Genomic DNA, 25,862 nt, shown 5'->3' with positions numbered 1-25,862 from the left:
GCTCGGATTTCCCAATGAAAACTATTTTATGGATGATTTTGGTGGAATGCTCCCATACTAATAACGGGAAGTTATTCTTGCCTTAAAGATGTATATATTTTTATAGACATTTAAGGAAACTCTGGAATGACCATCATTGGTCTGTGTAAATGAGTTGCTTACAAGGACAGAATAGTTCAGTAATTACCCACACTTGTCATTGCTTGACCCATTTATCTTTGCCACTACTTCTATGGTACCTATGTACCATTTAGTAAACATTCTTGTCGAATCATGTAAATGAAAATGGAGTAAAAGCACAACCAGATAAGTAACAAGGTACTTTGTTAATTTTTAATATGTTTAGACCAGTCTTATTATAGTACTGAATTCTACCTCAAATACAATAGTGGTCATTGAATTACATCTTTCTACTTAAAAGACATAACTATAGGCCTCTCACTGCCTTTATCTACAAGAGAAACATGTCTGCTGCTGCCAACACGTAAATATGAAGTATTTTTCAGGTCAGCACCTTGGAAGACAACTGATTACCCACTCATTACCCAATCTTAAGCTGGAGATTATTAATGCTTTAGTTAGCAATACTCACAAATTTACTAAAAAATCTAATGATCTTTAAACATAATGTAATAGGACTCTCACTCTAACTAAATTGCATTTACAGAATTTTCAATGATAAATGAAATTTCCAATGCACGGTTTGACAGGTTACATTAACAAAAGTAAAGTATTTAACTTCTCACAAACATAGGCTTAGTACCCACTGATTGACTATGAATGCTCATACAGTATCATGTTTGGGTCAAAATAGGACATGGAGTATAAAGTCTGTCTTTGACTTAGTTTGCTCCAAGGTGTGATAAATGAGCCAACTAAAACTTCTTCAAAGAAGAATATGAGTTAGCAGATGTATATGCTTTTGCTTACCAGTTACTATTCTTCACTCAGAAATATTACTCTATAAAAATATGCAGGAAGCTATAGCTACTAATCAATGAAATCATACATCAATGGGAAATTGATTTGGATCTTCTTCATTCAGCAGTAAAAGACTTTCACATTACGTCTGCATCAAACAGTGTAGAGAACCACACACATCATGACATAAATTTTTTATGTAGCGCAGTTAGAATGAAGATTCCTAAATATATTTTTTTATTAAGCATGCAGGTCCAAGGGTCAAAAGTACTCAAGGTAAAGAGAACAAGTCCTCTTCCTAGACATCAAGCAACAGATAGAGTGCTGAAACTTGAAAGTCTAAGAATTCCTGTGACCTCTGTGCTATAGCATCCAGTTAAACTTACAATGTAATTTGTCATTTAGTTGAAATAATATAAAATTCATATCTAAAGCTTTGTTCATAACTCATCAGTGCTACGGATTCATACAAAATCTGCTCTCAATTGTTGCCTGTTGATACGTGTTAACCTGTCAGACTGCTAGTGTAGGTAATTAACTCTACTACAGGCTCTTGTTGTTATAGGACAGGAGGCCAATGTAAACATCATAAAACCAATTCCCAATTTATCTGTTGGAAGATAACCTCAAAATGCATGGTTAGCAGAAACAACCCTTGCAATAGCTTTTACTGATATACAAACTGAGAAGTATTTGCAGTTATATCTCACAAATTTTATTCACATTGTCGGCTTGAAATGTCATGTGATTTGAGTTTTCACTGACTTACAAATATTCCTCAAATTATGATGACTAATTTAGTAAACAAGAATTTATTCTATGACACTGTAAATACATTCCTATCCACTGTTTTTTCACAATACATTTATGAAAACAATATTATGGAGATCTGGATTCAGAAGAAACAGTATCTTAATCCTAAAAGAATATGATAACAATATGTTTATTTAAATAGTAAAAAGAGTCACTTTAAGGAATTCTCCAAAACCCTTCCTGAGCTACACAGATTGGTGTATTAACACAGGATTTGCCAGTACACTTTAATTGTTATGATAATAAAATGTTTTAGTCTATATTTGTTAAGTTTTGAGATAGAAAGGTATATATAGTACTAATAATGAAAGAAATCCTTATCTTACAAAAATAATTTTGCTAGTTCCTAGTTTTACCTTGGCTATGGGGTATTAAACTGAATTGTTTTTATCAGAAGTTACATCTTGTATTTGGCATAGGTGTGTGGTTTAACATTAAATTTTGATGAAATTGGTCATTGGATTATTCTTTTCTGTCCTTGTGTTACAGATTCATATTGCTTTATATTAATTGATGTTCTATGTAATCTTTACAAATTACTAAGGGCACAGAGTCTGGGAGAATAAACTTGAGGTGGAAATGAGATTAAAAAACTTTTTATGAGTTGTAGGATAAAAACAAGTTTATGAATGTGATTTCCATTGACCACGTCATATGAAGTACTACTATTTTTAATGCATTAGCTTACAGAGAACAAGTATATTGCAATTCACCACCTAACCACGGTACCCAGAGCCGTTACTCAAATCAATGTTGATGGTCTGTCATTTATTAACTATCAATCATGTCAGGTAACTAATAATCTGTTTACAGTAAAAAACATTTATTTTCTCAATTAACTTTGTAATTGTATTTTATGGAGAAAAAGAGAAACAGGAAGTTAAAATTACTTTACCATAAGACATGCAAGTATACATTTGTAAAAGTATGTCACTGATACAAGATCACAATTTTCCAAATATCTCAGAGCTCTAAGTGACCAGTTTTGACTCTTGCTCTGAACTAATAAATGTTGTATTAAAATATGTCATTGCGAAACATTCCTTAGGACTGATTTTTTTATATAATATAAGTATGTTATATCACCATAACCTAGACACATAACATATTATATTTATATCATAGATATAGATTTAGATTATATCATAATCAAATCACAAATTAGCAATTTTATACTCTAATAATTAATGTGCAATGAGTTCATTGTACAAGCTGAAGTTCAACGACATGGGGGAGGTAGTTCCGGACACCCTCTCAGAGCTTTGCAAGAGAGCTACTAGCTCTAACAGCTCTAGGGTTCAAGTATCACATTTGCAATTCTGAAGACTTTCTTATTAACTTATAAGTATAATCTCAATACAAGTAAACGGCAAAATATTCACACAGGTTGGTGTCATTTTGCCCATTGCATCATTGAGTTGTTGGAGGATATGTTTGTAATAATCTATTAGAAAAAAAGAAAGAAAAAAAAGGTATTTGTTGTAACTTTTAGATAGTGCTTTTAAAGGACATTCCACAAGACATTAAGTGGTTCTCTTACAGAATATTCTAGGATGTTCTAGCTGAGTATATTTGACATTTATAATTTTAGTTAAAAATAACAATTCTTGTTTTGTTTTTTAACCCACATTATTTTTTATTGTTTTGTTAGAACTTTGTAGCTCAAAATATATTACCAAATTATAAATTTCTATTTCTAAAACGATGATCTAAACTCATTTACAAATTATTCTGTTACATTTATAATTTCACAGAAATGTTTTCACTTTAAAGCAGACATATCATTCAATTTGTTTTGATTACCCTTAAAATAATGTGTTGCCCCCACTCTACCTTGATCAGGAAATATAGAATAGCCCCAAATAAGAACCTGGATAAAGAGATCTTGATTGAAATTTAAATCAAAGTATTCAGTTTCTGTACTAAAGAAAAAATAAACTAGGTTAATTAACAATTCTGGACTATTAAGGATGTGAATAACAGTGCTGTTTTGATGGATTTGTTATTCAATGAAAATCTTTACCAATGCTAAATTTACATCATTGAATAGAAATAACAACTGTTATGATAGGAGCTATGAGAAAGTCAGTTTGAATTTCATTTAAAGTGTACTGTACAAAACATAAACAGGTATTGGAGTTTAATTGTTTTTTCATTCAATTGTAAGAAGGTGGATGAGAAACTTTAGGGACTCGATTTTTGACTGAACATTAACTAAAACAATTTTGCATACTCAAAATCACACATAATGTACCATTATATTTATTTACTAAAGACATGTGCACATTGGGACAAGGTGACTAATCCTTATTTTGATTGGTTGAAACAGAACAATAACTATGACTAGTATAGTACACCTAGAACTCTAATTCTGCTCCTTAAAATTATGTAAGCTCATAGTATTTGTATAACATGTATAATAAATTGTAAACAGTAACTTTAAAAAAGCACTTCTTATTTCAAAACTATATACTATACTAATAAAGCCTCTTCATTATGAAAATATTGGTAGGTAAGACGGCTTCTGTTTATGGTAGGCGGTAAGAGTTGATTAAGTGATAATTCAAGAGATATTTACTTTAGATAGTAAATGTGCACTATAGTAGAATATTCAAAGGGATGGATAACTGATTTTTCAAAATTGTAAAATGGTCATGTATTTCATTTAGTATTCAACACCTAAGATACCTCTATTTTATCTTTAACTGAAACATATTTTGGACTTGGCAGTTATTAACAGTATGATTCCTGTGATTAGGAATTTATGAACTATACACATGATTTTAGACAACAACAAAGGAGCTTTATATAGTAACACCCTAATACCATTGATTAAGATTTATTTAGAAAAAAACCTAGAGGTCAGCCCTAAGCTTCTAATATACCCACCAGTGCTTTACAAAGAAGTCGTCTAACAGACTCATTACACTTCATATCAGAGTGTCTCCTAAGTATAATTGTATAATTGTTATGTATTAAGGGATAATCTATCTATGAGAGTCCCATGGACTCATGTTAGTGTCAGAGACATTCATCACTAACAACTGGCCAAGTGTTCTCTTTTGGAGATCTGTACAGGATGGCCTTAATATTGGAATATTCAGTGTTCTCACCAGAGCCTTATATTAGTATATCAGGGGACAATGAAAAAACTGGGGTTTCATTGAAACTTTGTTAGAGTTTCTCGTAAAGGATACATGTGATACTCTCCACAGAGTATTACACACAAGTCTCTACTATCCTACCCAAAGTATTTAAGAATTCCTCAATTCCTTTGTGGCCCACACTATAAAAATGGTGCATACAATACCATAAACACAGCCACCTTAGTACAACCATCTGAAACTCTCTATTGAACTATAGGGAACTTATGTATATCTGGTGCCAACCCACTTTATTACACTACTAGAACAAATCATGTTTAAAGAAAATATGAGATGTCTTTCTCCATATATCTGATGTATCTCAGATCATGCCCTTGGTAATAAACAGCCCCATATTTCATTATCTTGTCTCTCCAAAGTCAAGTTGATCAAGTTTCTTGTATATATTTTTTTATTAAACTTTTTTCATTTCTGTTTTCTTCACTTGTTTAAGTTCTATTTCCACACTTGATATTAAATCTAACAAAGATTTTTAACAGTTCTGCTGCTGACAATTATTTCTCAATCAATCCCTAAACAATTACTGATCAGTAATTATTTATCTTGGGATGGTCAGTGTTATACACATCACTCTTTTTTGGATGTCTCTTCACAGTTATAATTGTTTAAAACTCACTCATACTGCTATTTTATTTTAGCCCTTATGAATAATAATACAGAATCTATTGAGATTTAGTATTTCTTGGAATGCATCTCCTATTTATTGAGATGTTATATTGTGATCTATATGAAATTGGAATAATATAGAGTTTTCTGATATTATATCAACAAGAACAGATTGATTAATTTTAATTGTTTTCATTTACCAATGCTAGTCAGTAAAATTAAATAAACTGAACTGCTTTTCAGTAAGTAGTTATTTTCAGGGAAAATACCACTTGGCAACAGAAATATACAACCATTACTTTTAAGTGGTATCGGTAATTAATGTATTAGATTTATATTATACACTAGTTTTCTTACAAATGTGAATCCATAAATTATGAATTTGTATAAATTATTTTTCTAAATTCTTAATATAAGCATTAATAATGGTTAATTATTAATTAATTTTAATGAACTCTAACATATAGTAATTTTTTGAGTGTGATTTGACTGCTATAATTGAGAATAGTAATCAGCAGTAGAACCACAGATGCAAAGGTTTCAATTTTCCCACTGTGAATTAATATGTCTTAAATATAAAACTTACTCATATTTATCAAATACATTACAACTTCCAACATCCATCTTAACTGTCTTGATAAATCTTTGATCTTTAGATAGAAGATTGTAAATGTGATATGTAATTATTTGTGACTGAGAGGCAAATCACTTAAATAGCCTGTAGCAGTTGAGTTAATGCTATCTAGTGTTTTGAGGAAATATAGCTGAATACATACAAATTCCCCATACTTAGTAAAGTGCAATTCCATTCAGTAGATCTTGGACATTAAAAGAATACTCTTAAAGTTTAGAGTGTAGATCATATTTCTTACAAATGAATACTGAATGATAGTATGGATTGGAACATAAAATTATAAAAGTCATTAATGAATTTAAGATATACTTAAGAAGTCCCATCATTTGCAAATCTGTAATGCTTTAAAGTTGTAAAAGTAGACAATGAGTTCCTAGTAGGAACCACTGATGAACCGGAAGTTAATGTGACCTGACAATGTCAGTTGGTGATCAGTTGTTTCGCGGCCAGAGGCCTTAGTCTAGCATGTTAGGGAGGGTTAGCATGTGTCTTCTGTGTGTTTGTTTCTGACTCCTCTCTTGTTTGCATTGCAGACTCGCAACTGCGCAATGTTAACGTGAGAGCAGTCACCCATAAACGAAGGAAAACACCCTCCTCTTCGTGCTTGTGAGTTCTTGTGTTGCCTGTTCTCTCATTCTCATTCTATAGTCGGATTGCGCTTAGACCCCGTCCTTCCTTGTCTTGCATTGATGTCTTCAACGCTTTCTTTATCTTTGCATGACAACTTGTCCGAAGGTGTTGCATCTTGTCATAGTTACAGTTAGTGTTTGGTGTCATACGTGGCGGATGTACGGCTGCAGGCGACATGGACGTTTGTCTGTTCGGTTTGGACCGCGAACAGTGTTGGGAATATCTTTACTTTCAATTATGTTCCGTTGGGTTGTTGGCGTACGATGTAGGTGTCGCACGAAGTGAATAGCGAGCAGAAGCGGGCTTCAGGCCGGGCAGTTTCATTCTCTCAATCAATACATGTACTAGACATAACTATATTGTACTGTAATGTAGTAGTATTGAATGTTACATGTTATATAATTAGTGTTATATGTTTGATAACGTTGGTGTTTTTTCTTTCAGCTGCACAGATTCCCCAGCGAGGCAGTAAGTACTGGTCCCTTCTCTGTTGTAAGTACTCTAACATTATACTGCATGTACTGAGAGCCAGCTTATGTGGATCTTGCATCAAAAGTATACAATATGTAAAGGTATTATTAAATTAAGTTACTTTCAGTAAATTGATTAATCTTGGAAGATTTATCCATATTGCTAAATTCTAAAAAATCAATAGTGTTATCACTTTTATCTACTGAATCTGGTTATAAGGTAGTAAAATTGTGATTTTTAATTTGTTTTAAAAGAACATGTTAAATACAAAAAATTGCTAACTCTTTATTTTGTCAAAGCTACTCTAAATAAAACCACAGACTATAGATATTTCTGTTCTATAGAAATATGTATAGTCTGCGATGAAACTTGCCATAGTTTTCAGTTCAGTTTAGTATAAGGTGCAATTTGATCCATAGAACTCGTTTCCTAGTACAATTTGAGTCTTAAGATGATTTTATGAGATGTATAATTAAAAGGATGAATTTTTATGTCATCTCAATTCATATCTACGAGTATTACAAAATATAGCAAAAAAAATACACTGTGTTTATATTTTCTTTAGAAACATTTCATTCTTATTACAATACAATATTGCTATTAAGAAGATAGGGATATTTGTTCTCTAAGCTGCCATTGTGGAGCTTGTGGTCACCAGTTGCCTCCTGGTTGTGCCTATTATATCTTGTATCTTGTTCTTATGCAAGATAATTTATTATTTTTAATATCTCAAAATAAGTTTGAACTCAAAAAGATATTATAACCAAAAGTAGATCACAACCTCAAAAATCTAATTTGAAATGTTGCTTTGTTAATATTATTCAATTTTATTTTAATTCATTATCAACACTGTCAACACTGACAACATAATTAACCCAACAGTGTACTTAAGAATCTTTAAGATTTAAAAAACATTTATGTGTATAGTATTAACAGTGTCATTCTTGTTTGTTGCCTAATTGAAAAGTAGAATGTAAACACACAGCACACTATGGTACTATATTTTTGATCAAGACACAAATTTGTGAATCCCTCTATCCTTAAGAAAATACAGTTCAGTATATTATGTATTCCATTGTTACATTTAATTTTGGAAGATTAACCCTGACCCAAACAAACCTTAGCCATACAATGATAATAATTAAATCAACTCAGTGATGGTGCAGGAATGTGCTAGACAGTAACTTAAGATATCACATATGGTTCCTCCTTCTTTCATGTTTCTCAGATTGTATAAAACCTGTTAATGCTGAATCTAGTTAAATACATGTTAGAACCTGTCATATTCAAGTCTTGCTCACTTAGCTGTTTAGAAGATAGTATGATCGAACGGATTTTTGTGGTTACCGCTTAAATTAATAATAATTAATTTACACTTCAATTAAATGTTTAGAAACGTGTTGGAGAACGGTGCAATGAATGATATTCACATGAATATTTTAAACATGACATGAGAGAATGTATTATACTTTTTAATTTTCCATACAGAGCAAGAATAGTATCAGATAGGAGATAAGGACAATAGGCCTGGCCTTTGCACTGTTTAATGATCCTGGAAGCAGGCAATGGGTTAAAATCACATTGATACCCATCTGAAACATGATCATGAGTGATGTCTGTTTGAACTTTGTTACTGACTAGTTACTGTTGTTGCCTTCTCTTGTTTTCTGAAGTATTTTATCTTTGAACTCATAAATACAGCCAAAATTAATTTAACCTTTTGACTGACTATCATTATTGTTTTGCATTAGTTGTTGTTTAATTTCATTATTTTACCATTTATAAATAAAGAACAAGAAGGTTTAGTACTAGTATATAGGAAATATATGTAGGCACAAGTAGAACAGAATACAAATTAGTGTATTCTCTTTCAATACATATAAAGAAGGCCTTCACTCCAGTAATAATAGCCAAGAACGATTAATAATAATAGTAGCAATAAGGAACAAAAATATCAACAATAACCACAGATTACATACCAACTTCTATAATAGTGAAAACAGTAACTAACAATAGGGCGTCACGAAAAGTGAAAGGTACCTAGACTAATGTCAACGTAGAGTCAGATTATATGAACTTAATTGTTAATAAGAACAGGCATGAATAACAAATAATAAATACAATAAGTAATAAAACCATAACTTAATAATATAAATATATGCAGAAGTAACAGCAATAAACATATGCAAAACAGTAACAGCAGCATAAATAATAGAGCTTGATGAAAGCGTGCGTTATTAAGACTAGATAGAGACAGAAACTAATTTTTTAATTAATGGTAGTTATTGAGATGTGTAAAATGTTGTGTTCACAAATTTTGGATTCATACCAAAGTAAAAGTATAAGAAGCTTAACAAATCAAAATGTCTTAAATCAGGTAAGAGGGTATTCATGAAGGTTATAGGTTTCCCAGTGTAAAATAGTCAATATATCCATTAAGTCACCTAATATTTCTTTGATTTATACACAAATCCGCTCTATAAACAGCTGGTTTTTAGATTGAGCAGCATCTAGTTATTTAATAAAAACATGTTCTTTATTGGTGACAGTAGCTATAGTCATGACTCAAGTGAGTATAATGATGGAGGCCTTAACATGTTGAGTATGGCAGATGCTTTAGGGCTTACTGGCTGGAGAGAGTACTAAGACACTAAGTATAGAGCCACAGTGAAGGTGTCAACCAGGACCAGTGTAATGAAAATTCTCTGGTAATTAGCAGTTGTATGACTAATCCAATCGACCGAATATGGTTCTTCACAGTGAGGCCAAAGTATTTCAAAAGTTTCTACATGACATAAACTGAAAACTGACATGTTAGTAACGACACCAGTAACGTAAGCCTAATAAGTAAGATAGTATTGTTATGTTACAATAATACGAGTATGGGAATCTCATAATAATAATTCATGAATGTGATATTCTAACCAAATGATAAAGTGTATTCAGTTGGAATTACTCAAAAAATTAGGTGAATATATGTTGTCTGGATAGCAAACAAGACTGAACAGAGTAAAGTTATCAGCAATAAAAATATTCGGTAAGCAAAAAAAGAAAAACTTATAATGCTGAGAACTCTTTGGTCCAGTCTTACATACAATTTGCAGACGGAAAGAGCTGTATTGTAAGGTACTCAATTTAAGTGTTATCTCAATTCTGAATCAGTTCCTGATGGTTCCATTAGAACTTCTTCTAAGAAATTTAAAAGTAGGTGCAAATAATCTTCAAAAAGATGTTAAAATTGTTTTATGGCAGGAGCAAGTAATATAGAAAGCATGCTGAAATAACCAGAATCCAGAAAAATTAATAACAGTTGCAATGTTCAAATTGACCAATCGCAAGGAACTCAACAACTACATCATTAAACCCCTTCTACATGCATGCAATCTTACATCAATATATTATACACGATACGTGTACAGATTACACACAAACACAATTAATTATTAACACACCAACACACAGTTAATAGAACAGCATACAGAGTTGGCACCTTTACTGAGAATAAATTAAAACTAGTAAACATCTTTAAAGCTTGCATTATAATCACAAATTTAATAAATCTTGGAAACCCTTTAATGCAAGGAAATATTTAAAACTTTGGAAATTATTCAATGAAAAAAGATTATCAATCTTGCAGTAGTCTGCTGTTCATGAGTGTAGTAGTGTGTTACATGAGGGGTGTGATAGAATAGCACAAAGGAGATAATGAAAGAGCATTTCCCATTCCGTTTGTGCCAACTTGAAAAGTGAGGAAAATGTGAGTTGGAACTGCCAGATATATGCTTATGAAGCCAAATCTGACATCAAGTTAATGTTTAATGTAACAGCTGTCTGCAAGTTGGTAACCAGGCAGGAACATTAGATGAAGACCAACACAAATTATATGAAGTAACTTACAGTGCATTAATGAAAAGTTGTAAACCTAAAACTGTAAAACGACTGATTTGCACACCATTAAGATGTGTGAGGCCTTGGTTCGATTTTAAACATTATTTAGGCTGAAGTGAATAGTTAGCCTTTAAACTTTTCTCAGTATGAAACAGTGTAAAAGCAGCTGGGGAATTGTCTTTAAACTTCAAAAAAGGAACAAAAATGAAGAAGTATTTTAAAGATTTGTCATCATAACATTTGTAACCTCCACAATGCACCTTTCTTTTGGAAATAAACTCAAACAACCCCTTCTATAAGTAATCTTTAACCAAGATACACAGTTTAGTTGTTGAATTAAAAAATTATAATTATATTAGAAGGGACATATAGTGTAACTCTATTTATTGATATAGTACATTAACTGATCAACCTGGCCTATATAGAGTGTGAAGCAAGAGCCATTATGTTAATTTTTATTTTGCCTCTTTATTTAAGTTGGCTGACCCTAAAACAACTACTTTATATATGTTTTAAATATTTGTATTAAGTATGACAAACTAAAAAAACATAACCTGTAAAAAGTATTTCTTTTAGTATTTCTAATCCTTTTACTACTACCCATTTTTACCCTCATCAAAACTTCTATGACTAACGATCGATTTTTTTATCAGGTGAAATTTCTCTGCCAATTTTGCAAAAACATTTTGTGTTCTTGTACAATGCAATTAAGCTCTCATATCCCAGCCATGGTATTCTATTAATAGCATTAATATATAGACATTATTGAGAAAAATGTTATTTATATAAAATATAACATTATTTTATGTGTTGGCAAAGATACTAGTACTTTATTATGTATAGAAATAAATCAAAATCACTTATTGGTTATTTTCCCAGTTAATTTTCAAAATGAATATAACAAATATGGTCTTACTACAGGATTGTTTTTGGAATGCAATTAGTTGCACATATTTTTGAAAAGTATTACAAAATTCTATTTAGTACTATTGTGATTTTCATACATTATAGCTTCTTTCAAATATAGTTTTAAATTAATGTATATAATATATAAATATTACTATCTCATCAATCCGAATACTTTAGAAAAGAACTAATTAATATAAAAAAACACGGTCAAGTTTTGTAAAACTGACAGATTTAGAATTTTGATCTTTGTTCAAATTAGCTTTAGCTTAGACTGATATCTCAGGCACACAACACCAAGTGCATCCATTCCATGAAAAAACTACTATCAGAACCGTAAGTTCTACTAATTGCATTTTCAATCTATCCTAAGTGCCAAATTAAACTGAATCGTAAAGAAATAAATGTGGTTGTTTACCCAAAATATGTCCACCTTTTTATTTTATTTGAGGGATTTACCAACACGTATCATACACATTGTTGAGGTTACAGGTCAAATCTGATCTATCAAGCACTCCTCCAATTATTTAGTCATCAAATCCATCCCCAATTTACCTGAGACTTTTATCTGTTGACTACAATTACTAGGAAACAAAAGAAGTAATTCGGAATGTGTTACTTGGTTTGTATCACTCCATTAAACACACTACCATGGGGATGTATGCAACTGGGATGCCTGGATGCTGGTGTACTAAGTAAGGATTTAAGTGTAACCTTTAATAGGTATTAAACCTAAAGACCAATCTGTGGCTGTTTACTGCTTGACCTCTGCTGTATTAATTGATTCTGAAATTCATGTTCAAATAAGAGTGCTCTAAGCCATTTAGTATGTTTTTCATTCCTCACAACATTATGCCTAGGAATAACATAATTTAACACGTTTCATGATATAAAATTCTTTTAGAATTTTTCATGCTATCAAATTATTGATTTCAAAAGCTTCCCTAAGCTCAGCATCTCTACCAAACTGTAACAATTCAAACAGTTACTTTGTAAAATATTCCTCACTGTCATGAACAAAAGCATTCTAAACAAAGGCATTTGCTTTTTAATATACTCCAAACTTCTGTGAGGCATGTTTATTTTTTTAAAGAGGGCCTCCCACTCATCCCTATATCTCACTGATCCTCCTTCTGCTATTCAATTAGTAGAACTTTATGTGTAGATGAAATTGTCATAGGATGTTGTTGACAAACCGGCAGAACGACCAGCACGGGCAAGAAAGTTGAGTGTATGTATCTACAGCAATTAGTAGAAATGTCACACATTCAAGTGTACAAAACAGCCCCACTTCCCTTGCATGTAAAAATGAAGTCTTAAAACAAGCTGATTGTAAGGACTCAGTTACACTATCATAGCTGAAATTCCATTTTTAGTTATCGTGAATATCTGGTAATTTCATTATGAAAAGTAGAATTTGTTAAACATGTTTGCAACACTTCCATATCTACTGGTCAGGTCACAAAAGTACTTCAAAGTACGAACTAATGAATGCGTCTCTTTTGGTATTGAAACCACTGAAGTATCATATTTGTATGTTTTGCTTACATTGTAACCTTATAGAATACTATAGAAAAAAACAAGTCCAAAGTTGAAAGAGAAGGAAGATTGACCTCCTTGTGCACACCTATTCAAATCAGCTCCAGAAACTTTCCGACCATCTATAGAAGGAATTTTTTCATGCACCCTCTATTGGCACATCTATCTAACCAAAATCCCTGTTCCAGACAATGGTGGTATGCTCAAGATACTTAGGAACAATAATTTAAAACGTCAGACACGGATAATTGTCTGAAAAGTTTGTGATCCACATGATGTTATCTTTGTGTCTGAATATCATCAGTACAAGGCTACTTATCCCAGTTGAAAATATAAATTATATTATTAATAAAATAATATAGAGGTCAAAATTTGAAAAGGTCTTTTGAAAATCAAGATAGTTGGTATCAACTTGAGTTTTCTTTCACCTGCTGGACCAGTTATTTCTAAAAGTACAAGTTTATGACAGTTGATTTATTATGACGCCAATATGCTGTGGTAAAACTCACTTACAAATAAAACTATGAACAATCTTTGGAAATATCTTTGATTCATGTTAACAAAAACCTGTCTATAATTAGAGAGAGTTTGTAGACCAGATAGGAAGGAATACCTCGGAAATTTCACCAAAACAATTACATAAGCATAGGAGTGACAATATAAATTTTATTATAACACATAAATCCTTTAATCCCACAACCTGACAAGAATTCTTTTATGACAGATTAGATAGCTTTGACTGATAAGAAGTAATTGTTATTGTTTAACTGTTTGTCATGTTCAGTTAGATACACCATCTCAGGTTCATCATCAGTAGATTGATTGACGGATATGAAGTACTCTCCAACTTCGAGTACAGCAAAATGATATCTGTGACAATTCTGTTATCAATGCTGATAGCTGGGTGGGTCAGAGGAAGAATCCTCCTGAAACTGTTTATTGTATTTCCAAACTAGGCAGGTTATTATCATTCTGATCACTTTCAACCCTTCTAGCATGCTAGAACTTGAGTTCCAGTCTTGCCCAGAATAAATTTCATACTCAACTGCAATTCTAAAATCAATTTTACATCCTATTTAAGAAATATCAGACTTCCTTTCATAGAGATATTAATTTGGTTGAAACATACTTAGCATACCTGAATTGTTGTCTTCTTTTCATGGGTATATTGTATCTTAAGGACATGGTAATTATTGAACCTCAGCAGCACCATTGACACTGGAATAAAAGCTCATCAGCCCAGATTTATAAAGAAAGCTGATCTAAACCTAAATAGCCCTCAGATATAAAGTAGAGAAATTTGGTTTAGTTTATACTTGTAGGCAAGAGATATCCGGAGGAGGATGCTCCTTCTCTTCCTCGACTAGTGAAATTTCACCAAAGTAAAAGTCCACTTTGTGTCATTGTTCATAAAAATAAGATCCAAGAAATTCTTATTTCGATGGCGCTATGAGATATTCAACTTTATATTTCTTACTATTCAACACTATTCTGTAGATTCTCTTTCGTTTTGGTTGTTGCTCTTTAGACTAGTTTTTTACCTGCAGCTACTGTCAACTTTTGGCTAAAGTAGATTTTGAAGCAGGTTCAAACCTTATTTAATCTTGCTCAGCATATACTTAAGCATACAAATATTAGTAGTGCCAATAGTTCAAAGAGAACCTAGCAGTGCAAGAATTAGTTTTCTAAAGACCTCTTTATAAATATTCTGTGACAAATTCTGAAGAGAAAAAGATTTAGTAGGTAAAGCTGATCAGATTAAACTTACTGCATTTAGTTAATGAACTAAGGTCTTCAGGTCAGTATTTTCTTTAGCAAAATCTTGCCCACAGCATTTTGTTTATTTTTAAACTCACTCTAATAGGATTCAATAATATAATTCTTTCATTAATGTTTATGTTAGAATGTTCTGAATACTTGAAAGAACACCTCAAATACGGGTTATTCGTTTTTTACAAAGAGAATTAATAGATTTTATATTATGAACTAGTTCTTTAAATAACTGTATGGATTGTATGAATGCTTGGCTTTCGAATTGTTTCTGATAGCTGATTCAATATTTGGTTCAGAGATGAGATCCTTGTTTATGTATTCAATTATAACATTTTCTTACAAATTTAGGTTTTCTCAAGTCCAGTGGACTTGTCGGCAAAGCCCATAATTTCCAAAATATGTTCATTAATTACATTACAATAATACTATGGCTGGGTAGGAGAATTCATTACTTACAGTATATTATAATAGTGGCATTATCCTCCTCGTTCCATTCGTCGACCACAGTCGACATAAAACATTGTGTCGTAGGGAATTTTCTCTACGAGTTAAAAATAGGTTGGCAGCTTTGCGAGTAGTTTCATTCTACTGCCTAGAGGTAGCAGCACTCCCTGGATACTCTTGACAGTTGTTTTGTTGAGTTTGGTCATCATCACATCATTTGGAAAATGTCCGACCGGCGATATGAGCGTTCAGAGCGACTACGTCCATGTAAGTGCTTGTTTTTTAATACTAAATGTTAAATTCTTAGAATAAATCTAGGCTACATGTATTGTTTAAGGTCTAAGGAAGACATTGATATAATGTTTTGATTAGTTTATGGATTTTGGTTGCCTTGGTAACGTTCGAAACTTGTATGTCTACCAGAGTCGGAACATTTGGAACAGGGGCAATCAGCAACAAACTAAACAACCTATGTTTACTGTTCCTGCTTTCTCATTTCTAACAACAAAATAGATGTTATATTTGAGATAAATTAACATTGTATGTTATTTTTAAACTTATTATTTATTTTTTCATTTTTTTGTGCTATTTAAAACACTAGAATTTTGATTTTTGCTGACAATAATTCTTTGGTTTTTTTTTTTTAGATTCTAGTCGTTTTGAAGATTTTGTGGACAACGAATTAAATGGAGACGTTAGTGATCTAGAGATCAGTGATGATGAAGATGCTGATCCAGATTTTGAACCGGAAGAACCTATCCAGCAAGCGCAGGAGGAGACATCTGAAGACGACAGTGATTCGGAAGGTATGATTTTACTTTGGGCTTTACGTTTAAAATAATATTAAAAAACAACCATATTTCTCAAACCAGGGTGACAAAACGTTTTTAGGTTACATATTTTATTGGTTGGTACTCTAAAATTTGAATAAATTTATTTAACCTGGGTTTTCCAAACTTTAGTAAATTCAATAATATTTGGATGTATTTTACAAATAGGCTATGCAAAATTTATTATTGAATACTATGCTTATATATTTATGTTAGTAACAGACATTGATTTGTATTGTGTGTTGACAGGTGGTGTAACTCAGGTGGTGGCAAATCCTGCAATCGAACCTTCCACACGCATGGTTCAACCAAGAGGTTCCAGACGATTCCAGTGTGACTTCAGTAAACCAGCTTGGCACTCACACTCAAGTAACTACTCCGGAGCAAAATGATGAAACCTTACCAAGTCAAACAAGAACTTTTTGGAAAAAAAAACAGGTTAGTTTTGATCCACTACCTCCTGCTCCTGCTTACGAAAGAAATAAAATCAAAAACGCACTCAATATACCTCCTCAAGATTACGTCAGCAAGTACATTCCTGACGATATTTTCAATGTGGTTACTAACCAAACAAATCGCACTTACATCGAAAACAAAGGTCGTCCATTAATTTCCCGGTCCCTGAACAAAACCAAAAAGTTTTTTTGGTGCAGCGATCAAAATGTCGATTATGGGTCTCCCACGAACTAGGATGTACTATGATGTTAAGACCAAGGTACCCTATCGATAGCATCAATTTTACCACGGGACCTTTTTTTTTGCCATCAGAAACAATTTGAAGGTTGTTTACAACAATGAAGTGCCTCAGGATGAAAAAAAAGCTACAAAGTTTTGGAAAGTTAATCCTATAGTAAAATCTGTCCGAACTGGGTGTCTTTTAAATAATAGAAGTCAAAACGTAGCAGTAGATGAACAAATGGTGCCTTTTTGGGGTCGATGTCCTGCAAGACAAGTGATAAAATCCAAGCCAAATCCTTGTGGGATTAAAATTTTTGTTGCAGCTGCTCCAGATGGATTACCTCTAGATTTCTTTTTTTACAATGGCAAGGGTGACCCGATTGTAGAAGATCCATCCTGTTCCAGACTTAACATTGGTGGTAAGGCAGTCATGAAGCTGCTGAGAACTTTCCCGCAGGGGGTTTCAGTTTACATGGATAGGTACTTTACATCCGAGGAACTACTAGACTTGCTCCACTCAGAACGAGAGGCACAGGAAACCGGTTACACTCCAAAAACAGAGAATCCCCCCTCTAATTCCAAATTGAAAGAGGATAAAATAATGAAGAGAGAGGCAGAGGGTCTGTGGACCAGAGTGTAAGGTCAGATGGGCAGATAAGTGTGGTGAAATGGTTTGACAACAAGCCAGTACTGCTCATATCAAGTAAAGAGGGCGCTGAACCATTGAAACATGCAGAAGATGGTGTAGAAAAAGAAGAGTTTTCGTTTGAGGTGAACAGACCTTTAGTTGTACGACAGTACAACTCACAAATGGGAGGTGTGGACTTTTTGGACCGCTTAATAAGCTATTACCGCATTTCAGCTAGGACTAGCAAGTGGACGGTAAGACTAATCATGCATTTCTTTGATTTTGCAATCGCTGCGGGGTGGATTGAGTACCGCCGGGATCAGCGTGCCCTGGGTACATCAAAAAAGGATATATGCTAGATTTAATGGGCTTCAAAAGAGAGTACGCTGAGTTCCTGATTCACGGACATGTTGGTGAGGGAACTGATGACAGTGACCCTGACTATGTATTGCTCTATACCCCCTCCAAGGAAGCAACCAAGAGTTGCACATCCACCAGATGCACTGCGAACCAAAAATGTTCTCCACTTACCGGAAATTCCTACCCCTCCTAAGAAGAACCCAGCTGTAGATTCCCAGGATGTAACTCAAAATGGTGCGAGAGTTCAGTGCGCAACATGCAAGGTCTACTTGTGTCTACAGGAAAACCGAAATTGCTTCAAAAGCGTACCACGAGCTTTGAAAATTCCCATTTCATAAGATGATTATAACACCATTGTAATTTACAAAAAAGTATACTGTACAATTAAAACACTTTTTACTTTATCTTTCTATGCTGATTATTCTTCCTTTGGTACAATTATAAAAGAATACTACTCGATACGATGGGTCAAAATGTAATGCCTATATTCCAAATGTCTACTATAGTCGACATCAGCCATTCTGTATGTAAACATATAAAAAAAAAATTTATTTTTATTTTAATGGTCTTTGGTAAACATATAAAATCTAAAAATAACAACAAAATAAAAAAATTTCCAAAATTTTTTTTTATTTGGAATGAGGAGGTTATAACAACTAAATAAAATAAACTGGGTAGCCTGTTTCCTATACAAATATAGTAGAGCATAGTGTGGTATATAGATGGCATGTTTACGTTTGGTTTTCTGTTGGATATTACGAAACAATGGCTCTTGTATGTAAAAGTATAACCTCTACTACTCTTCATTTATCCATTTAGCAACAGTGTGGTTCATTTATGGACATAAAGAGTGGATTTTAATATAATGAAGTAAAGATTTATGTCCTTCACTTTAAAATGACTTGTTTTTCAGCTTTTGTTTTTAAATAATTAATAACACATATCAAGTGTCCTTCATGAGAGTATTTCACATATGAACTTTTTGCCAAATCTTTTGTCTAAACTAATCCTCAAGAGTCGAATTTTAATCCATAATACCCAAAATTATGACTAAATATGAATCCTACAATCGTTTTTCATAGAAGTTTGGTTATTAAACGCCCTCCACATGGATGTTTAATCTGTAAAGTTTCAGCCTGACTGAACTGTTTGAACTATAAGCTATTATGTTTTAGTTTTAATCTGAACTTGAAACTCATGGTATTATTCAAAGAAAATAATTAGTGTTAGTAATGGCCGTTCAGTAATACATTTCAGCCTAATCAGACAGTATATTCTACTAGAATTGTGGCCCTCAAGTTTAGAAGTTGTTGAGGTTTTAATCTGAAAATCAGATTGATATTTGTAAATCCATCAGATTTCATACTATTAAGATCAGGCTACAATTTTATAGATGAAGAATGAGGACGGATTACAAGGCCCTGATGGTGAGGATTTTGTATGTAATGGCACCTAGTAAAACCACTTGAGTTGCTTAAGTAACTGCGCTGACGCCTATTAATTGAACCACTTTCCTGCTACATATTATTTGAACAATAAAATAGCATAGACAAATAGTTCATATAGTAACTGGTCGTGCAGTATTAAAAATGAGCTTTAGAATTGTTAGGTTCATATAGTTTAAGTTTGATGTTTCTTCTGTATAGTAACCTATTTCAAACATAATTTATCTTCAAAGACTTTTCTTCTTGAAGGAAAATTATATAAACAATTAAATAGAAAAGTAATTGAAATTGTTTTATTACATATATAATTTAAATATACAACCAAACCATCCATAGAATCATCATTCCATCCTTAACTTTATTTGAAATCTGACAGCTAAGTAATTATTTTTTAGCAGTACTAATGGTTTTTTATTAGTTTATTCATTCAATTGTATCGGTCAACCCGTATAAACCTTATAACAAATTGAATATAGTTGTAGAAATACATAAACTGTAGCTGGTATCAACCTAAAGGGGTTTAAAGTAAACTGTTTATTGTAGAGTTATAGCTATGTGAAAAATTACTAAAAAATATTTTATATTATCTTGAGGACCATCTAGCTAAGAAAAATATGAATTAGAGACTGTAACAAATAATAAAAGTAAACTCTGAAATTTATAAACAAAACTACAGTTAACAGCAGTAACTAAAATTGGTTTATGAAAATCAATACTTTTTACATTTATATTTTACTTAAATGTATTTTACATTTACGTAGCATTGAATTAACAGGGCTTTCGAAACGAAAACTGAAATTTTTGATAAAGTTCATAAATTATGTAATGAATGATTAAAAGATGTGAATTCACCAGTATTTGAAATGGGTGAATATTGGTATTAACATGGAACTGCTTCTAACACCAAATTAAAAACAAAACAAAATATGATTCATTGTGATGAGTTGGTAAAAGGTTTTGAAAGATTGTATATTAGTAGACAATACGTTTGTAAGAATTAACATTTTTGAGAATTTTAAATAATTGACATAACTAATTATCAAATTGCTTGATCATTAACCAGGAAATGTTATTTATAGCACGCATCTATTGCTTTTTGAATTATAGAATTAATAAGTTAAAGCTACAAAATTACAAATAAAAAAGCAAATTGTCATGCATCTGATGATCCAAAATTACTGCTTTGTTAGTGGTCATAAAGTTTTTCTTGTGTTGTAAAGTTGCTGAGCTGAAATAAATAAAAAAAACAAATCGTTTAAAGACTAGCTCGGCTATGAGTTAGAGTAAGATGTTTCTTACAATATCATACCATGATGCCAGAGTGAGGGGTGTGCCAGTCGTTGGTGGCTTATGTTGCCGGAAAGAAGGAGGGGGACATTATTGTGTCGCATACGGCCCCAACATCTGGTCACAGTATATCCAATAATGTTTATTTAAGTACACCATCGATATTAGACTAAATGTAATAGAAAAACCAGTAATGCCCCCAACAGGTGCTGAAGATGGATAGGATTATATCAGGTGTACAAAGGTTTTTGTTTAAACTCTACATTATTTCGGTTTTACAACATCATATACACAAGCACGACTATGTATGCGTGTTCAAGATATGGGGTTATGTTTTAAAATTCCTCACTACTGAATCAAAATATAATTGATATTACCTAATACAATATTAGAAATATTATGATTTATACTTGTCAATAAATAACCATACATAATTTGTAATATATATAATTTTTTTTTAATCAATTTACACTTTTGGCTTCCCAACAACTTTAGTCAATAGGTAATGTGTTTGTTACATGAGTAATTATCAGTTTGTCAGATCTAGTGTCATAACTGAACTGATAACTATTTGGTTATCTTTTGTTTTCCCAGCTTTAACCATTAACTTATTCTTTATACAAGAAATTATCCGTCTGTCTAGTATGTTACTGACAAATGAAAATGTTTTCATTATCGTTATGTTCCTGACAACTTTAGTCATTAACGTGTGTGTTTCACTAGAAATTGTCTATGAGTACCGTAGACCTAATGCCATGACTAAACTGGCAACTCTTCGGATATCAATCCTACATGCTTATTACTGAGTATACATGAAACAAATACATTGAAAAATATTTCCAAAAGGGGAAAGCCAGACACCTTATGTTATCTACATTTTAACAAAAACCATTTGTTCTTTATAAAATGACAGGTAACTTAACTTCTTATTAATATTGATGTTTCAAAATGTATTATAGTTGACATAATTATACTCAGGATTAAAAAAATAACTTAGTGTTGATTTTAAAACCTGTCTTTCCAACTTACTATTTTATATCTAGGAAAGCCCTTTCTACCCTTGCTCTTTTTGTCAATTGTTATATATCCTTTGCAATCAGTCTCAAAATTAGTCAATAGAATTAGAAAATATATTGAAGAGTTGGATTGGTTTTAGTACATAATGAGCCAGAAAGATTTAAAACACATCCGCAAAACAGATTAGTACCACCGTTAGATGAAGCTAGCGTTTTTGTCATCCATTGCAAAGATAGATTTCACCTCTCTTCTCCCTTTTCATTTCAAAACCTTTTATAAAATCACTTACTAACCTATAATTAAACATTTCTTATATTTATACAAATTTAACTTCCTTTGCATATATATATATATATATATATATATATATATATATATATATATATATCTTAATACTTATTACAATCATTCTGTGATATCTTTAGCTTTGCATTGAACATATCAATTTTAGCTTCTTCTTCCTATTGATTGCTGTTGATACAAAAATAAATGATCTGAACAGATTCTTGGATCGACTATTACGTTGAAACATATCATTGGGACCATCCCTGAGTGAAAAATTATCCCTGAATTGTGATGTAACCTGCTCCACCACTTCTTGTTGATTTATCACTAACTAAACAACCAATGAAAACCTTGACATACTGATATAATCATGTATTATGTGACAAATATGTGTGAACAATGGATACAATGGCCTACTATTCCATCTCCAAGCAATATATTTCTAGCACATGAATGAAAGGATGATGACTATTGTTTACAACTGGGGATGGTGATTCATATAAGCTTTGTAACTTGCCATGTATCAACCCCGGGATTGTGAGAGCCAGTGAGGAAAAGTCAATTCAGCCATCTCTACATTAGCTTGTCAGTATTCTTACTAATGTTCGATTAAATGTACAGAACAGCATCAACGATATAATTATGAATAGTAATGTTGCAAAGTGGCATTTGTAAAATAAAACACTAAACTTGACATAGTTGATCATATTTTTATTTAATATATTTCAAGGTGGAAAATTTACTATAGAATAAATAAACAATTTATTTGGTTGAATGCTGTACTGGTATTGATATGATACGAGTACATTGGCTTCTTTATGACAAATATCTGATAGCAAGGGTGGTATTATTCACAATACCACTCCTTGAATACTTCATTCAGAAGTCATTTCATTATTTATAAATTAAGTATGTGCTAATTCCATTGTTATTTATTCTTCATTTTATAATGCATATTAAAAAGAACACATATAAATTGAGTAATAAAAACATATATGAGTATATAGCCACAGAAAGCATATCAAATAATTACAGTGATAAAACAGTAATTATGAAGAAATGATAATTATTTTAGCAACAAACAAATTGGCTCTCTAGACTAAAATTTTTAGTTTGTACAATTTGGTTAATTGTAGACTAATCTACATTTTCTTTCCTTTTAGTGAAATGTGTTATTTTGTATCTTTCATTGTATTTAATCTTAATAATATGGGTTACTTTAAATTTTAACATTGCTATTACAATTATTATTGTCACAGTCTGTTTATTTTTGTTTTATTTCCTGTATAAAACACTAGTTATGTACTTTAAATGTTTCTGTTTTATCACATACATTATTCTATTCCAAATATAACTGGGAAAAGTAATTTATTTATTTGTAAACATCAAATATTCTTTTAGTGTGCTTTTGTATTCTCTCTACTGTACATGTAGAAATACAAACAGTAGGGAACAAAACAGACCGTCATATGTAACAAAAAAACAACATAACAAAATACATTAGCAAATTAATACATTTGTTTTCATTGCTATGTAGCTTATGATTTCAAATGTAATGGAAGAGTTTAAACTTTGAAAAAAATTAAGATTTTTCTTCTTCTTTCTTCTTCTGACTCCTATATGTGAGATAGGTGGATAAATTCCCTGACCTTACAATTCTTGAGGTTGAAATACTCTACTGATACTTCTGAGAACCCTTAGCTATAAATATCCTTAGCAATAGAGATGTAAGTCCAAAATTGTTTTATTTTTGTAAGCAGGCTTTGTTGATGGATTGGTCGGTAACAGATTTTAAGTTTCTGTATGCATCATCTACATTATTAGTTCTACATCATTCTACCACAATTGTTGATCTCGCTATCCTATGATGCTTTGAAACTTCTTTCGTTAAACTTCCTTCTCCCAATACAGTTGGTGTTGGTTGCATAGAGCCATTGTGGTCTGAGATAGCAGTAGTCACAACATCCATAGGTCTTGAAGTCTTAACTCTTCTGTTTATCACTTCTCCTTAAAATACAACAATGGGCATTGGCTTTTCTTCATAAGAAGTAACTTACTATTCTTCTACTTTTCCTTATTTTAATCCAGTTTATATTCTTTTATTACTAATTCTTTATTGAAAATGAGATGTATCCTATAATGTATTTTATAGTTATTGTGTCACTGAATGCTAAGTAAAAGAGAGGTTTAGTCAAAAATATATATATTTTTTTGTGTGCACTATTGGTGTAATGTAAAGCATGGAGCTATTGTGTGATATTATTAATGGGTGGAAAGAGATTTTGGAAAAGGATAGACACAGTGCTATCTCCACCATGGGCAAGATGGGTCCCAAGTCTTTAACACATGTGAAGGGACAGGCCGGTTTGTTATCAAATTGAAAATAAGGGTAAATCTCATAAATACTTTTTGTAACAAAATATGAAGAGGGGTTTGTGTCTGAATTAAAAGTCAGAGTATGCCGAAATGCTGTATATTGAGCATATTTTCAACGAATAGCACCTCTGGAGAAACTGATACCAATTTTCAACTATATTGGATTATTACTCAATGTATAGCACTAATCTGAACTAAGCATGGGATCACTGACTTTCAAAATATGAATTTGATTCAACAAATCTTGTTATCTATTCTAAGCAAATTTGAAGTTGTTTTAGTTAAATATCAAGGATTTTCATTATCTTTGGATGAAACATTATCACTACTAGATCTGAAATTAACATAATATCCAAAGAAAATATTGCCAGGTGTATTCATTAAAATAGGAGTGTAAGAAATTATTCATGGATGGCTTATGAAAAGTTCTCCTATACTGAAACACACCAGCTTATTCCTTTTGAGTTGTGGCCACAAAATTGGAGACGAGTTTCAACATGATTCAAATATCTCTTGCTCTCTAACTTTTGTTCCTTAAATCTTTAGTTAATATGAACGAATGACTGGTCTGGACAACATTTTTTTAAACTTGGATGACGTTATGAAAACAAATGTCTATTTTGTGGAATTTATGATCTGGGTGATGTAAAACACTGCTAAAAATTTCAATATATAAATAGTACTGTCATTTCTCTAACTTTGCACAGATTTATCAGAGAACTCTTATTGCTAGTTGAGTGGGCACGTGTCATGATACATTACATTTCATAATCACAGAAAAACAAAGTTTCTATAAGTATGTGAAAGATCAGAGAATACACATAGTTCATAAAAAGTAATTTTTAAAGGAAACTATCCTAATTTTACGGTAGTACAAACCTCAGCTTTAATGTGAGTTTGACACTTCATCGGTATATTGAAAATTCGGATGGTTTTTTAGCAGTTCTTAGTTAATATATAAAAAAATGAAGAAATGATAAAATAAAAATAATAATGATCAAATTTAAACCAAGTAAATTACCACAAGATTAGGAAATAGATATAGTAAACCTGTACTTAAACTAATAGGTCTACTCAAATATGGCAGGTATTCCTTCACTTTTTAAAGAATATTAAACAACAATGAGTTTCAAATAAATAATTAAATTAAGTAATTGTAGCTTGTAA

The 25,862-nt window shown here is 31.7% G+C and overlaps 1 protein-coding gene across 6 annotated transcripts in view; it reads left to right on the top strand.

Annotated features, from left to right (window-relative positions):
* Nucleotides 1–25,862, top strand: part of LOC124369232 (hepatocyte nuclear factor 6) — a 137,953-nt gene that overhangs the window by 96,880 nt on the left and 15,211 nt on the right. For all 6 annotated transcript variants that reach the window (XM_046827111.1, XM_046827110.1, XM_046827109.1 and 3 more), the window contains one exon: nt 7,213–7,236. In XM_046827111.1, coding sequence (XP_046683067.1) covers nt 7,213–7,236 — 24 coding nt within the window. The remainder of the gene's footprint in view (nt 1–7,212; nt 7,237–25,862) is intronic.

This window comes from Homalodisca vitripennis, chromosome X (genome assembly GCF_021130785.1).
Source record: "Homalodisca vitripennis isolate AUS2020 chromosome X, UT_GWSS_2.1, whole genome shotgun sequence".
Taxonomy (NCBI): Eukaryota; Metazoa; Arthropoda; class Insecta; order Hemiptera; family Cicadellidae; genus Homalodisca; species Homalodisca vitripennis.
Note: the sequence above shows the minus strand (reverse complement) of the source record. Positions and strands in the feature narration are given on the sequence as shown.